This window comes from Cajanus cajan, chromosome 10 (assembly GCF_000230855.2).
Source record: "Cajanus cajan strain Asha chromosome 10, NIPB_CcT2T_4, whole genome shotgun sequence".
NCBI lineage: Eukaryota > Viridiplantae > Streptophyta > Magnoliopsida > Fabales > Fabaceae > Cajanus > Cajanus cajan.
In genome coordinates this window covers 46840929-46858706 of record NC_138526.1, presented here as the reverse complement: position 1 = coordinate 46858706, position 17778 = coordinate 46840929, and the positions used below count along the sequence as shown (strand labels likewise).

General features: G+C 32.8%; 1 protein-coding gene across 1 annotated transcript; it reads right to left on the bottom strand.

Annotated features, from left to right (window-relative positions):
• Positions 1–7945: 7945 nt before the first annotated feature.
• On the bottom strand, positions 7946–11752 carry LOC109811616 (putative CoA ligase CCL7). The gene is made up of 6 exons (XM_020375401.3): positions 10727–11752; positions 10434–10623; positions 9236–9381; positions 8860–8927; positions 8657–8759; positions 7946–8280 (listed from the first exon to the last, which is right to left on the bottom strand). Exons 1-6 carry the CDS (start codon positions 11723–11725, stop codon positions 8167–8169), a joined length of 1620 nt encoding a protein of 539 aa, XP_020230990.1. The 5' UTR covers positions 11726–11752; the 3' UTR covers positions 7946–8166.
• Between the last annotated feature and the right edge of the window lie 6026 nt (positions 11753–17778).

The window sequence follows — 17778 nt, the reverse complement described above, 5'->3', positions numbered from 1 at the left end:
AAAAATACTTATATTTAATAGGGAGGAATGATGTACGATATCTATTGACTATAAACCTACAATTTCAGCTTCAAAATTAAGATTTTTTTAGCTCAATTGTTGCATCGCAAATGCAATTTGATGACGAGATCAGTAACATTTGCTTTCAGGGTCTTCACAAACTTAAAGGATCAATTGTGATCAAACTGCGACCATAACTTAAAAACTTTGAACATACCTATTTTCTTTTTGTTGGAATTCAAGCGTAAAGCAAAGTTCCATATTGGTTAGAGTTGGACATGTTGAGTAATATATAAGTGAGAAAGACTCACTTACCTATTATCTTAAGGTTTTAGGTTATGTTGTAGTGTCAAGCTCACTTGTAAGACTTATTCACTACCTATTATGTGGAGTGCTCCCCGATGTTAAAAATTCCCCAATATCAATGTGAGACTTTGGTTCACACTTAATTTCAACACTTTTAATTAAAGCTACTGCTCTATATTGTTAATGTAACAAGAGGGTTGATCTGAAAGGGTTTCAGCCTTTCAAAATGAGTAGGAGGATACTACTGGCCTAGGAGGGTAAGAACCGTTAATAATTTAGGGTCCTTTTTTAGTGATTCCAAAATTCATCTGTAGTAAGTCCTGGAGAGGACTTGAGAATTCATCTTCTTCCTTCCCAATCCCATTCTAAGTGTATTATAGTTATGAAAATGTCACAACTGAATTAATGCTATTACTTCTTTCCCTTAGATATTTTCAGAGAAGAGAAATGATGGAACCATCACTTGTTTTTCAGCCCATGGTTTTGGTTTGAATAGACATCTGGCCAATCAACATTATATAGTCTTATCTTATCTTTGAAATACCTTAGGAATCTATGTTTGTCCCTTCTCTCAACCCCATTTACCCCTTTTTCCCAAATGGAAGAATAATGACAAAACTTATGAGAGACAATATTATGCCCTAGTTTTGGTCATGATAATTCAGATTGATGTGATATCACGAGAATTCAATTTAATCTATATGTAAAATAAAAATATTGAAAGTACTTTTAGGAATTCCAATTCACATACTCAAATTCTAATGTATATATATATATATATATATATATATATATATATATATATATATATATATATTATTTTGATTAATTTTGAGCTTCTTTAACTAACAAATATTTAAACAAATTTTTAAATGATAAAAATACTTTCGATTTCGAGTTCATGTAGCGAGTTAAATATAATGTAGATATAATAGGCTAATTTTGTCACACGAAATGACTAATCACCACATAATTATTTAGGTTGACAAGTGATGAGATGTGTTTTTTTTTTTTTTATATTTTATTTTATTCTTCATATATAATATTATGTTTTAAACTTTAAACTTTCATGATTTATTTTTTTCATTATTTAAAAATTCTTGTACTAATAAAGTATATATATTTTATAAATTTTTGTTTATTGTTTTTCTCGTTTTAATGATATGGAATTTTATTTATATATAAAAAAGTACTTTTGAAATAGGGTTATGATCAAAACAAGGTGTAATATCTGCCTAATTCTATTCGCTTGATGATCTGATAACAATATAGCTTCCGTAAGAATATAAAGCATCTTTTTGGGTCAGTTTGAAACCTCCTGCATCCACCTACCCCAGTAATATATGCTTGCATCAACCTTTTTTGAATTGGTTTTTGGAACTCTCTAGTTGCTTATTGAGTGCAACTGTGATGAGAAACAGTTGAAGGTAGATACCAAGAACAAGTGATATATTATACATAAATATATAATATATTTCGTATATGTATTGTGAATGGAAAATAATTTTATATAATTATTTAATTACAAATCATCATTATAATAATTTTATTAATTTTTAAAATAATTATCTTAAAAAATTTGCTATAATAAATATTACATACAATAATATATAAAAATGTTATTATAAGTATAAAATATATAAGTATAAATTTATTTAACATATAATTATACACAATTTTAATATTAATTTTAAATAAAATTTAATAATATATATTATATATTTTTTAATTATATATCAATAAATAAAAGTAATTTTTAATAATAAATATTATAATATTATAGAATGTAGATTATTGTATAAGTTTTTTTTTATAGTGATTATAATAATTATGACTTTTATTGGTTAATAATGTAAAAATTTTGTATAGTTACAACATATAATTGTTAAACTCTAAATTCATATAGTGTAGATCATAAGCACTTAGATAGGAACAAAAGTGGCGTACTTTATTTTGAGGGAATAGTCAAACTTGTTATACTTGGTAAATTATAAAGTATACCTATAGTCGGTGTATTTGCTTTGAATTATAGCTAAGTGGTTAAAGATAGAATGTGATGAAGTATTATAACACATAATCTAAATTTGTATTATGCTAAATTCTTGTATAAACATTTCTGGTGTTTATTATATTTTGAATGATATAATAATGTTATTTTGGCTTTTAATTTTATTTTATTTTGCACAATTTATAGAATTTATTGATAAGTTTAGTAAGTGAGAAACTGATAAGAAAGTGGAAATAGAGTAGAAAAAAAAATGAAATATAATTATTTAGTTGAGGAGTTGAGATTAGATAACGAGGGAAGAAATAAAAAAGAAACAGTAGATTCAATGGAAAAAAGTTCCGCAACAATATGCAACAAAACAACGCGAAATTCAAATACGTTAAAATTTAATTGATTAAGATCTCCCTTTCCATTGAGCATATAAATTTTCTTTAGTCTAATACTTAAATTTAATAGATTAAATTAACACATCAATCAATTAAATTAATATCTAATCAATTAAACAGAATATTTGAAATGATATTTTTTTATTGGAATCAAATAATTTATAATATTATTTTATTTTTTAAAAAGAAACCATTTAAAAGTTTATTTTATTTCTATTTTAGTGGTGTAAAAATTAGTACAGCACAATCTAGAAAATGGTAGAAGTGTAGAATATGTGAAACCGCCATACAAAAGGCTGTGTGATGCTTCAAATCTTGAACCAGTTTCAGTAGTCAGCACTCAACACTGCACTATGCATTGTTAAATAATTTATACAAACAAGACCAATTTTCCAGATTTCCATTTCCTTGCCATTATAATTATTTCATTATACACATTTGCAGATGATCACGTATATTGAAGTTGTCTTTATGTTTCAACTTTAAATTTAAAAAGAGTGTGATATGGTTGCCAGGTAATTTTATTATGAAGTATATAATTTAATCTGGCAACGAGCTTCCACACAATGTGTCTGCTGTTTATGCGTTGTTTTACAACTTTTCATAACAACCATACTTGGAAACTGGAATTCCAATGAAGCAAAAATTCAAAAAGTGGGAAGGGAAAGAAGGGATGAAAAGTTTGAAAAAAATTAATTGATGGCTGCATTTTCTTTCTTGGTAGCGTACCAAAAAGATATGATGTGGATATGTATGAAATAAGTGGGAGCTCAATTTCAATTTTCACATACTTTTCTATCTATACCCCAAATCAGATTCCTGCCCACTTATATTTATGCATTACAACATATTCATAACTTTCTCGCACTTTCAAAAATTGATATGACATTTTCTTAAGTTGAATTGTGTCAAATTTAAAAAATTAAAAAAAAAAACTAGCTATAGTAATTTTAGAGGTTTTTCTTTTACATATATTAAGAGGTTGGGAAAGTTTAAAGGTGATATATCGTTGGAAAAATAATTTAAATTTTAAAATTTTAAAATATTGTTTATATATAAAATAATATTATTTATCTTTTAAGATATTATTTAAAATTAAAAATATTATATTTATTTTAGAAATTCACTTTCTCTTTTAAAATTAGAACTTTAGGTCAATAAATGGAAATTGTTGAGAAGAAGAAAAGAATCATCCCATGGATTATTGTTTTAAGTAAAAGTGAGAGTCATATTAACAAGAGTTTGTTAAATTTTGTTACAAAATTGTGAATAAAAATTTGTCAAGTTTCATAAAAAGAAATTTAGAAAGAATTCTCACATTTTATTCATAAAATTTATGAGGTGTTTTTAAATTATATATATATATATATATATATATATAATATATATATATATAATATCTTTGTGAACATAAACATGAGAAATCAAGTCACATTAAATAAAATTGTAATTTTTTCTTATTTATCTTATATTATTTTTGTATATTCTCTCATTATTATACGTAAAAAATAGAAGATAAATTTTTTATTTTCAACAATGTAAAATAGTTTTATATTATAATCAATCATAAATGATTAATTTGTTGACTCATAAACAGTGATTTTTGAGTGATTGACTGTGTAAAATAGTGTATTACTATTAAATTCAATTCTAAAAAAATTATTTATAAATATAATTTACGTAATATTTTATAATTAATAATTTACACTTAAAATATATTTTCGTTGACCAACATTATTTTAATACTAACAATAATTAATGATGATGGAAACACTTGTCCCAGCTCTCAATTTTAAAAACCACACATTAAAGTAATTTTTTTAATAAGAATACAAATTACTCATAATATATATAGATTATGAATTTTACGTAACAATTAATACTCTACCAGTGGAGATTACACATGTCATTCTCATGAAACCATCATTAAGAACATACACCAAATTATAATTTCGCATCTCTTGCAGTAAAGGAAAAGGATACAGCATTTTCCTATTTATTAAGATGTGTATAGTTTGCTAAAACATTTCTATTTTTTAAAATATTTTTCATTTTAGGATTAAATACAAAGAAAAAAATTGCACAGAATGTGTTTACTTTCACGTTTAGTGAACATTTTTTAAAAAATAAAATATAGTTTACTTTGATTCTGATAGCAACCCAGTCCTTAATGCCACCCCAATCCAAGATGTTAGGCCCAAGAGAAACATAAGGAGGCCTAATTATTTGAATGACTTTGAGTAACTATTGTGAATCACATTTAGAGGATTATTTTGCTTCACTCTTAAGTGTCATTGATAGATATTATTGCTAGAGTTTGTTAGGATATTATTACTATTATTAGATTCCATTTTCTGTTGCTGTCATTTGCAGAGAGCCAATGATTGGCAATTATAATCCTTATAAATACCATCACAATAAATAAGAATGGTAGAAGAATTCATAATATATTTCTTCTTCTTTTTTTTCACCAGTAGTAAAGGAGGCTTCCATATCCTTGAATTCTAGCTGATTCTCATTTGCGATAGCCAAAACATATCAATTCACAAAATACTTTTGAGTAAATCAAGCATATATATTATTTTGTTTACTGAACTAATTTAAACGTGAAACATTGGTATGGTACAATCTGCTTAGTGTCTCAATCAAATCCAAAACATGAGATCAATCAACTATTATATTTATAAAATGGTGGATTAATTAAGGGTTACGAGTGTTTAGTAGTAGTAGTAATATAATATGAATCGAAATGATAATGATCCACACACATCTTATATCTATCATCTTTTTCCTCTGTTCCAAAACAGGGTAAACGTTTAACATTATCCTTATATAGCATGTTCATGCGAAACAATTTCATACTGTTTAAATTTTCCCAATAGTAGCAATAATACCAAAAGGGCGTTGAATAGCGAATGAATTCATCAGCTTGAGATTTGTGGAGAGATGGGTCTCCTTTTCGATGGTGCTCATGACCAAATCTTGGTAGCTTCAACCAATTATTCAAAGTCATTAACCATTTGTTCCATATTGGCATTTTCTTTTATTTTATCTTATTCTCACCACTTGTTTCGGTTCAATCAACTAATAACTGAGATGTATATGGAAACCCGATCTGTTTTAGGGTTCTTTGTGCATATTCTTGCCAATCTTCCAAAAGAGAGGAAGAAAGAAAACGTTGACATATAGACATAAAGATTTTCTCCTCAATGGTTCACTAACTATTTATTGCAATGATTGTGCTTGACAGTAAGGCCTAGAAACACAGGTCAACTTGGACGCATTAATATAAGAGTTAATTATTTATATATTGTCAGTGTAAATTTTTTTTACACCGACAGTCAATCAAAACCGTTAATAGTATATTTTCATCTACTCATTTAATTAAATTAAAATAAAAAAAGTACTATTAATTACTCTGATTAATTGTTAGTATAAAAAAATTTACACTAATAATATATAGGTGATTAACTCTTAATATAATAGACAAGATTAATGTAAGGTCGTTTTTGGCAAAAATTCCCGAATATTCAGTATTTTTCTATAATAAAATAGTAGGCATATAAGACTATAAGGTGTCACATCCGAGTTGAAATACTGATGATAAGACACGTTTAACTGAGCGTTACAACTATTTGAACCATAGTTTTAAAAACCGGACCGGTCATCAAACCGGTTAAGGTACTGGGTCAGTGGGTCAAAGGTTGAACCGGTAGGTCACTAGTTGAACCGCATGACTCAATTTTTATTAAAAAATATTTATATTAAATATATTTTATACTTATAAATTTTAATAAATTCATATCTTATTTTAAATTTCAATTTTTCTATCTTATTTAAAATTATTTTTATTTTTATTTTGTAAAAAAATACATAAAAAAATTACATGTTAAACAGTATATTAATACAAATTAAAAATATAAATAATATGTACATATATAATATGCTTGCAATTAATATCACAAAATAATATATGTAATATTTACATAGATATTGTATTATTAAATATATAATTTAAAATTAATAATATACTATAAAAGTTATTTAAGTTGTATATATTGCAAACAAATATATTAGAACAAGTAGTCATTGTTATATTTAATAAGACTCCTTACTTTTTCATTAAGAGATTCAATTTTCATTATTATTTTTGTGATTTATGGTCCCTTAAAAAAATTTAAAAAAAAATAAGAAAAAAATGTGGTTGAACCGGTTTGACCCACCGGTTCACCGGTTGAACTGGAAAATTGACCGGTTCAATCCGGTTTGAAACGGGTCGACTGCATAACCGATCCAACTTCAGATTCGAACCGGCTGGACCACTGGTTCCCGGTCTAACCGGTCCGACCGGCCGGGTCGGTCCGGGTTTTAAAACACTATTTTGAACCCGAATCAGGTTGAAGCTACAATCCTTAGCTTTTATATTATTTCACTCAACTGGCGTGATTTTAATACTTAACGTGCGTATCCATTGGAGAAACAAACACACGGATAATGACATAATGTACTAGTTAATGTTAAGTATGGCACGTATTATAATTATAATAAGACTATAAAATTTACTTGTTTAAAAAACTTGTATCCAAAAGTAAAAGTAAAATTTGTTTGTGTTTGGAAAATTTCAGAACAAAATACAACTTAAAGCAAAATTATAGCCAGCCACATTTTTTAAAAGATTTTTAATAAAATTACAGATCTTGAATCTCACTTTCAATATAAATCTTCATATAAAGATATAAAACACAAAAAAAATCAACTTTAATTCTAAATCTTAATTTATAAGAACGAAACACCTTAACTAACTGTACAATGATCAAAGTAAAATTTGTTTGAATACAGTGTAAGGTAGTAAGTTATAGTCAATAAATAATATGGGACAATGAATAGAAATTTTTAACTTTATTTTAGAAAATAAAAAAAGTTAAATAAGATTACTACAATTTTCATTTTACTCAAATTTTGATGTTCTAGCAAAACTTCACAAAAGTATATAATAATAATAATAATAATAATAATAATAATAATAATAATAATAATAATAATAATAATAATAATCTATAACAATATATAAAAGAATATTTTTTATATATTTCATTTTGGTGTTATTTTTTTCACAAATATATATCTAAGGATAAAATAGAAAAAGAATGCATATACAAAATAATAACTACCCACATTAAAAAAAAATCACGAAGTACTTTTTTCTAGTAATAATAATGGAGTATGAAAGTGAAGTAAATGTTGATTTTTTTGACAGAAAGTAAATGTTTATTTTATTTAACAGCAAAGCAATTATTTTACATGAGTTGATATATTTTCTGAGAAATATTGAGTACTCCCTTATCCAAGTGTTCCAGTACTAGTCCCAGCCAGATACATATCTATCGGAATTTGCTCTGAACTTGCATTCTACCCCACAATTTACCCCGAAAATAGTTTTAAGAAATAATAAATTATATCACGACATCATATTTTAGATCTTACTTTCTCAATAAGCTCTCTTCGGAGAATTTTTCCCGACGCTGTCTTGGGAACAGCATTGGTGAAGGTCACCCTTCGTAATCTTTTGAAAGGTGCTACCTGCAAACAAATACAAAAAGGTGTCAACAAAAGAAAATACGCACACCATCGTTTAGATAAGATCAATTGACAATTGACAAGTGGTGAAAACGGGTACGCTTAACTAATGTTGTATTAAGGCATTACGTGATGCCTGATGAGCATGCAAACAATATTCAAATCCTTTGTTACTATTAGGAACCGGAGGGTTAAGGTTTATGAGACGTAAACATAGAACATAAAGAGGCAGTTCTATTTAAAACATGCATTCTTTTTTACTCTTTGAACTATATTTTTAGAACCAGATTTACACCTTGTCTTCACAAGTCAAAGATCTTATAATTTCATGAATGCAAGTCAGAGACCAAGCATCTTGCTCATTTTTCTAGCCTCTAACCTGATCAGCAATAAACTTTTGAACATCTTCCTCAGTCAGTGAACTATTGGGGGAACGAACGACATAGGCAACTGGAACCTCACCAGCTTCAGCATCGGGATATCTACAGAATGAAAGTCAACCATGAATTCCAATTACCAATAACATAAGAGGTACCTTTTCTGTACACATAATTAAATATAGATCGTGTATGTGAAACTTACGGGATGACAACAGCATCAAGTATTTCAGGGTGAGAAACAAGAAGCCCTTCGAGTTCTGCGGGTGCAACCTAATTAGAACGATGAGACAAATAGCAAAATAATTCATTAGGGTGAAAATCCTCCACCAGAAAATAACTTAAAAGCACAAATAATTACCTATGCAGAGCAGCAAACACATAATGCACCGAAGTGACTAAACTTGATTTTCCGGTACAAATTGGGGTTGAACACATTTTAACGCACCAAACTACCAAAGTACCGGATTATGTTTCTACTATACTAAACGGGGAAGATTTCAGACATGTGACCATGCATGCATTTAGACATGTCAGATAAATTGTATATTCACCATTGACGCGACATTTGGATTACATACCTGAAAACCTTTATACTTGATCAGCTCTTTGATACGGTCAACAACAAAAAGTTGCCCATCCTCATCAAAATATCCAAGATCTCCTGTATGTAGCCATCCTTTTCTATCTATAGTCAATCTTGTGGCCTGTGGATTGTTGAGATAACCTGAAATGTTTTGTAATAGCTTTCTTAAATTGCATACATGAAAAAACCCTACGGAATACTCCTTCTGAACCTATAAAAAACAAACTGCATCCGAAGTAAACTAACGACCCTCGATGTCTAGAATATCTAACGCAGACATGTATACCAAAACCATTGGTCCAAATTTCAATACATCGCGACATAAATCTCCTTCCAGTAATAAATCAGCATTAACCTTTTTCAAACATAAATAGAGTTCAAAAATTAATTTCCCAACAACCAAAGTAACTTATATTCATAGCCTTTTTTATGTTCTGTATACCAGCTCTACCATGGCAAGAACCAAATAATCAAAGAAAAAATTCGTTCAATTAACAAGAATATCTGGTGCTGATTATAAGCAAGCATATCAGCCGATCCATAACATTTTTTAATACAAGAACATGGAATATTGGAAGCAACATTTTCCAGTATGCACTGGTGCTCAATTGGTTTTGCCAATAAAATTTATAACTTTTCACCGAAAGAGACAGTTTGTTGGCAACATTCCATGAAACAGTTAAAACTTGTAATTAAACGCAATCTGTCATTACCTATGGAATGAATGATCTAATGTCTAGTAAAAGATATGTTGACAAAACTTTATTGGGTGAAACAGGAAGAGGCGGAAGTACAATCCCACTCAAAAAGTCAGATAAAACTTCAAGACACATACCAGAATGATGCTCTCCACCACAGTTTAGTGATCAGATGAATTCATCCCCACAAGCCTATATTAAGTATCACCAAACTAAAAGCAAGTAATTGTTTTCTTGATGAGAAAGAGCGAGAGGAAATGTATAATTGATGTAACTAAAGCAGCTAAGAGCAGAATAAGCAGATTCAAGCAGAGTATTAAACCAGATGCATTTAACCTGTCTGGCCTAGGGAATAAGTTCCATTGCTAATGACCTAAGCTCTAAATAAGGTTACCTCAGCCTCTCCCCTCAGATCTGACAGCATACATCTTGTACCATAGCAATCACAGAATACAATAAACTTAACAGTGCAGTGCAGTGCAATCAGAAGTGTACCTTGCATTATGTTAGGACCCCGTACCCATATCTCCCCCAACTGTCCAGGAGGCAGGGGCTTCAGCGTATCCACACTGATTATTTGAGCTTCCACTCTCGCAACTAGCGGCCCGGCGGAGCCACTATTCCGAATCCCCATCCTCGGATTCTCCACAGAAACAATCCCACAAGTTTCAGTCATTCCATATCCCTGAAACCACAGCAACAAACACTTCAATTTCCTCCTCCTAAAAGTACTTCCACATAAGTATATCCAAACAGAACCTTAACCAATAACAAGAATAATTATCGACCTGACAAACACTGACACGAGGAAAACGTTTAGCACACTCCTCCATCAACTCTTTCCCAAGAGGAGCAGCGCCGGAACCAATATGCTTCAACGACGAAAGATCATACTTATCAACCAAACCGTGTTTGGCCAGAGCAAGGACAATAGGAGGCACAACCCACAAATGCGTCACCCTAAACCTCTCAATCGTCTTCAAAACAAGCTCAAACTCAAACTTCTTCAGCGACACCACCGCATTCCCCCTCTGAAGCTGCGCGTACGAAATCACCACCAAACCAAACACATGAAACATCGGCAAAACGCAGAGGAACACGCTGTGCATCTCCCCCGCCAATTCATCGTCCATTCCAATCATCAACGACGACGCCACGAAGTTCCCGTGCGTGAGAATCACGCCCTTGCTGACACCGGTGGTCCCGGAAGAGTACAGCAGCGCCGCCGCGTCGCTCTGAGCCACACTAACACTCGGAAACTCGGTCGCCGACGCGGCGAGCTCGAGCAGCGCGTCGAAGGTGTGGCCGGCCTCGGGCGGCGCCGGCGCGTGGGAGCGGAGGAAGACGGCGGGGAGGTGGAGGTGTTTGAGCTTGTCCCATTGTTCGGGGACGGTGACGAGGAGTTTGGGATTGGAGTCTTTGGCCTGCTTGGAGACTTCCGCGGTGGTGTAGGCGGGGTTGACGGTGGTGACGACAGCGCCGAGTGCGGTGACGGCGAGGAAGGAGACGAGGTAGCGGATGTCGTTAGGCGCGAGGAAGAGGACGACGTCGTTTTTGGTGACGCCGAGGCGCAGGAGCGCGTGGGAGAGTTTAACGGTTAGCGACCTTAGTTGCGCGAAGGAGAGGGTTTGGTCGGTGTGAGAATCGATGAGTGCGGGTTTGGAGGGAAAGGCAGAGACTCTGGTGAAGAGGTGTGAAAGGAGTGAGAGGTTTGGGTCCTTTGGTAGAACAAGTGGAGGCCTTAGAGACCTGAATATTCCCTCCGATCCATATCCTGATCTCTGCATTCTGATTTGCGATTCACTCTCTCTTTCTCCCTATTTTTATACTAATTCTGAGAGACTGGGGACAAAATATCCTACGTACCAGGTGGATAAAATCAACCCCTTTTCTTTATTTTTACTATCACTCTTCTGCTTTTCCTAATTCACATTCACATGCATGTCATATGGATGATGAAAATTGAAAACAAAAGCTATTCAAGGTTTATATTTTTTTTTTCCTCTCTTATATTTTATTACCTTTATATTTAATCAATTTATTTTATAATTCCTTATTTGTTAGTAAAAAGTAAAAACAATCATAACTTAAATAAATAAATACTAAAATACTTGTCTTCATCAACAAAACAATACGAAATAATAATAATAATTGCGTAAACTTAAAACTTAAATCTCCTTCAATGTAAAAATTAAATGATAAACAAAAAATATTAAGGTATATTTATTCAATTCATGAAAAAAACTATAAAATTATTTATTCATGATGTTAGTGAAAAAATAATTTGAAACTAGTTTATAATAACTATATATTTAATAAATCCATTACTTGTGTAATTTCAAAAACAAATAATATATATTATTAAAATATTACACAAACCGGATCTGCTTATTATATTAAAAAATTATGTTTAAACTTTAAAGATTAAATATGAATATATTTTTAAGGGGTATTTGGTATGCAAAAAAAATTTTATTTTCCAATAATCTTAAATCAAATATAGTTTCTCATATTTAATAGTTATTTTTAAAAAATAATATAAAAATATAATTTTCTAAAAATTATTTTTATCCTATTTTTTCATAAAAGAGTAGGAATTCAACTTTTGTGTGTTAAGAAAAAAAAATAATGTATATAAAAATCATAATATGTATTTTTAAAACAAAAAATATTTGTTTTTTTCTCTTTTTTTTTTTCTGTCCTTCTAATTTTATTTATTCTTCTCTCACTTTCACTACCTCTCTCTTCCTCTTCCTCTCCTCTTTGTCTCCTTCTTATATCTCTATTTTTCTCTATTATTTTCCTTATATCTAATTATTTTTTAACCTTGTCAATTTTACTAATATTATTAAAGTTTATTTTATTTTTACATTTTAATGATATTTGTTAATATTTTTTACTTTAATGAAATGAAACAACTATAATGTAACATTTTTTGTTGAATTTTGTATTTAAATAATTTTAATAAGTTTTCAAATTTTCAAAATAGTCAAATTATAATTATCCTCATATATTAAACACGAATTCCTATTTCAAACAATAATATTTTTAAAGATTTTCTCGAATGAGAGGAGCTGTAAGAATATTTTCTAATTTATTTTTTATTTAACGTTATTATTTATAAATTAAATATTAATAATTACATAATTATCAATAAATAAATTAAATATTTATGTATACTTATTTTAAATATAATTTATATATTTAAACATTATATATATATATATAATTTATTATAAATTTTAATCAACTTCTATACATTAAATATGAATTTCTATAACTTTTTTAAATAATTTTATTTAGGTACTATTTTTAGTAGACATTGTAGAGATTTCTAATATTTCTTTCTAAAATAAAATTTTGGTGTCCACTTCATTAAATATATTTTAGTTGGCAAACTTAAAACTTAATTCTCCTTCAACGTAAAAATTAAATGATAAACAAAAAATATTGAGGTATATTTATTCAATTCATGAAAAAGAAATTATAAAATTATTTATTCATGAAAAAATAATTTGAAACTAATTTATAATAACTATATATTTAATAAATCTGTTACTTGTGTAATTTCAAAAACAGATAATATATATTATTAAAATATTACATGAAGCGGATCTACTTATTATATTAAAAATTATGTTTAAATATTAAATATGAATATACTTTTAAGGGGTTTTGGTATGCAAAAAAAAATTATTTTCTAATAATCTTAAATCAAAATCTTAAGGGGGTGTATTGGGTTGGGATTTTAAAAGACTTTTTTAGTTAAAAAAATTCTGCGGATTTTAAAAGACTTTGCAGGATTTTCATGACTTTTAAGATTTTACAGAATTTTATAAGACTTAAAATCAGGATTTTAATGGATTCTGCAAGACTTTTAAATCATGATTTTAATGAATTCTGTGGGATTTTGTGAAGTTTTGATATTTGATAAGATTTAAAAAAAAAATTCATACATTCAAATTTAAAAAGAATCAAAGACAAAAATAATAAAAAAAACAATTGTTCCTGTGTTAGGATACACACTTCACTTATCCTTGTTGTAGCGGGTCTGATCCTGGGTCTCGGTCTTCTCGTTCCTATCCGGGTAGTCCGATGTGAGGGGGGTGTGCCTGCAAAGACACTCCAACGCTCAAGTAAGTGATCGGCGTAATAAATGTGGTAGTTGAAAGTTAGTTACGTACCTTGCTGGGGTCCTATTTATAGTGATTCTTATTGGGTCGCGATTAAGGACTGGGCCCCGGGAAATTAGGGGGCTAATCCGGTGCATTACAAAAATTAACCTCTCCATAATTATCCTGGCGTAAATCCGTGACTTGGCCGAGCACACCGACACGTTTCGTTCAGATTGTGAGTGGTCGGTGGGCTCGGGTATTCGACCTAGTCGTCCACGAACTTGGGTATTCGGCCTAGTCGGCCACGAACTCGGGTATTCAGCCTAGTCGGCCATGAACTCAGGTATTCGGCCTAGTCGGCCACGAACTTGGATATTCGGCCTAGTCATCCACCATACGGTATACAACCCCCGCAGCGTCGATGATGGGAAAGACGAAGACGTTTTAATTGTATAGGGTTGTGGTTCTCGACGTGGAGTGGCAGATGTTGCTTCCGACCGCTAGTAGTAGTGTGCATGTTCCTAGTGTAGTCGGTTTTGCTAACCTCGGTGGTCATGGCCGGTTCGAATTTCCTTGTGCCAAACGTCCTCCCTAATTGCTAAGCATGTTATGATGAGGTCGGTTGTCTCCGAGGAGAGGTTGCAGGGGCGGCTTAAGGAGGCTGAGGTGACGTTGAAGGAGGCATTGACCACCAATGCAAAGTCACCGAGTCGGCCGAAGAACTGAAGAGGGCAGCCGACGCCCATAGGAGAGAGGCCGACGACTTGAAGTTGACGGTACAGAAAATGAAAGTCGAGGCCACCGCTGCAGCTGCCGAGATTGCTCGGCTAAATGAGGCCGCTACCAAGTTCGAAGCCAAGGCCACCGAGAAATTCCTCGACCAGCATGATGCCGGCTTCCAACATGCTATGCGACAGGCCTTCTACTTTTGTGAGGTCCCGGCTGACTTCAATTTTGATGTTAGTCGGGATTTCTACGGTGGAAAGTTCATAAGTTACGCCGAGTTCCCTCAGGGTGCCCAGCCTGACGAAGAGGCCCCACCGGCAAGGGAGGAGGAGCCGATCATTGATGTGGTCGGCGATGGGAATTCGAAGGACTCGGCCGCGGTGTAAGAGGTTGATTCTCGTGGTAGTAGGTTAGGGTTAGAATTTTTTGCTTGCTTGTAATCAGGCCATTAGTGCCTTTTGTGATCGGCCATTGGCGTCGTGGACAAAGATGATTTTTTGTGTAAGTAGCCGTACTGATTGGCCATACTTTAATGGAATATTTTACTTTCTAATTTTGTCATATTCATTAACGCCTAGTAATATAAACACAACCGAATGGTATGCTCGACCGAAGGGGGTTTAAATTCATGTTTTTCGCGGATTAATGCTTGGTGTGAGTTCGGCTCAGGAGTGCTCTGCCTAGGCGTGCTCGGCCTCGAAATGCTAGAGTACGTGCGAGTGCTCGGCTTGAGAGTGTTCGGTCGAAGTGTGCTCGGCCTCGGAGTCGGATCATGCGATTTGATACGCGGAAGTGTATTTGATCCGCGAGAGTGCTCGTCTTGAGAGTGTTCGGCTGAAGCGTGCTTGGCCTCAGAGTCAGATCATGCGATTTGATACGCGATGTATTTGATCCGCGAGAGTGCTCGGCTTGAGCGTGTTCGGCCGAAGCGTGCTCGGCCTCGGAATGTTGGGTCACGCGATTTGATGTGCAATGTGTGTTGGAGCACGCGAGAGTGCTCGGCTTGAGAGTGTTTGGCCGAAGCGTGCTCGGCCTCGGAGTCGGATCATGCGATTTGATACGCGAAGTGTATTTGATCCGCGAGAGTGCTCGTCTTGAGAGTGTTCGGCCGAAGCATGCTCGGCCTCGGAGTCGGATCATGCGATTTGATACGCGTATTTAATCCGCAAGAGTGCTCGGCATCAGCGTGTTCAACCTAAGTGTGGTCGACCTCGGAATGTTGGGTCGCGATTTGATGCGCGAAGTGTGTTGGAGCACGCGAGAGTGCTCGGGTTGAGAGTGTTCGGCCGAAGCGTGCTCGGCCTCGGAGTTGGGTCACGTGATTTGATGCGCGAAGTGTGTTGGAGCACGCGAGAGTGCTCGTCTTGAGAGTGTTCGGCCGAAGCGTGCTCGGCCTCGGAGTCGGATCATGCGATTTGATACGCGAAGTGTGTTGGAGCACGCGAGAGTGCTCGGGTTGAGAGTGTTCGGCCGAAGCGTGCTCGGCCTCGGAGTTGGGTCACGTGATTTGATGCGCGAAGTGTGTTGGAGCACGCGAGAGTGGTGTTCAGGTAGGCCACTAGTTTGGGTGAATCTCCTCTAAGTCCTTAGCTAGTGGTTGAGCGGAGTATGAGGTCGAGGGTTATTCCCTTAACCAAGTACTGGGAAAGGTGTGGTTCCTTGCGGATAGTCGGTGGGCGAACTTCACAAGTGATTTGATAATGCATGCCAAGGTCGTGGTAAGCCTGTACCCAGCTGTGCTATACCTGACGGTGGAACCGGACTTCTAATTGTGTAAGTGACATCATCCGAGTAAACTCGAGTGAGGATTTATATCTTGTTTAACTGTGACTAAGTGAGCGCATTGGACGTGAAAATGGCTGGGGTGATTTCGGTATGATTGAGATGTCACTTATACGGCTCTACTGTTAGGGAGATCTCCTAGGTATATGCATGACGATGCATTAGATGATTGATATGCATTGCTATCTGTCATGAGTTGCATGTTATTGCATGATTGTTGTTATGATGAAGTGTGTGGTGTGACTTCATGTTTGATGAATTGATGATTGATTGAGATGAGAGTTCCTTTGGAACTTGATTGGATGAATATGTAGTATAGATTTTGTTTTATACTTGTATGATTGTTTATTGAACTCTAGCTTATCCTTCTGTTATCATGTGGATGGATTGCGATGATCATACCTTGTATGGGAGCATGTCAGGGCTAGCTTGGAGTTGAGGTGACCGCTGCGAGAGAAGGAGTTTTGTCCTAGTGTCAAAGTTACCTTCTTGGGTAACTATTGTGTGTGCTTGACCGATACTAGGAGATTATGATTTTGGGATGACTGTACATATATGGTGCTATATTTTGTACATAGAAACGTAGTTATTATATTTATATTTATACACATGTATGTATGAGTGGTTCAGTTTCTATATTCTCTTAGTTCACTAGTAGTAGTGCGATTCCACAAAGTGTAGGAACTATGGCGGTTCGTTACACACCATTACACATCTCTATTAATTACTCACAATAATCCTGAGCAACTCAATTCATACAAGAAAAGACTTAGTATGCAAAATTAATCATATATAATCGCAAATTACAACATTTCAAAACTAATAGAATCACGTGGAAGACAACAAATAAGAAAATAAAACAAGTGAGATTTTCTCCTTCATGTAATGCATGCAACACAAAGAGATTAGCTAGAGGTCAATCTCGCTACCTAACAATTACTTCTACGTTCTATAGCAAGAATTCTCAATCCCTTTTACCTCAATTAGAAAAATGCGAAGAATATGAGTGTATGAGATGATCTCTTCTTGCTTTCTTTCCTTTTAATTATTTAGAGTGTAAAAATAAGATAATGACATGTCTCTCTTTTTTAATTTAAAGCCTAACTCAACCTCCATTAACTCATTTACGATAACTCAACCTTAACTATAGTTACGTATTTATATATATATATATATATATAACATTGCATATCTCTTCTCATTACTTGATTAAAATA

What these genes read in the sequence shown, in the direction of transcription:
- LOC109811616 (XM_020375401.3), bottom strand. Translation starts at nt 11,725, where the DNA reads ATGCAGAGATCAGGATATGGATCGGAGGGAATATTCAGGTCTCTAAGG. An exon ending in TCAAGTATAAAGGTTTTCAG is followed by an intron (nt 8,928 to 9,235) that starts GTATGTAATCCA and finishes CGTTCTAATTAG; the next exon opens with GTTGCACCCGCAGAACTCGA. An exon ending in CTTGATGCTGTTGTCATCCC is followed by an intron (nt 8,760 to 8,859) that starts GTAAGTTTCACA and finishes TTCATTCTGTAG; the next exon opens with ATATCCCGATGCTGAAGCTG.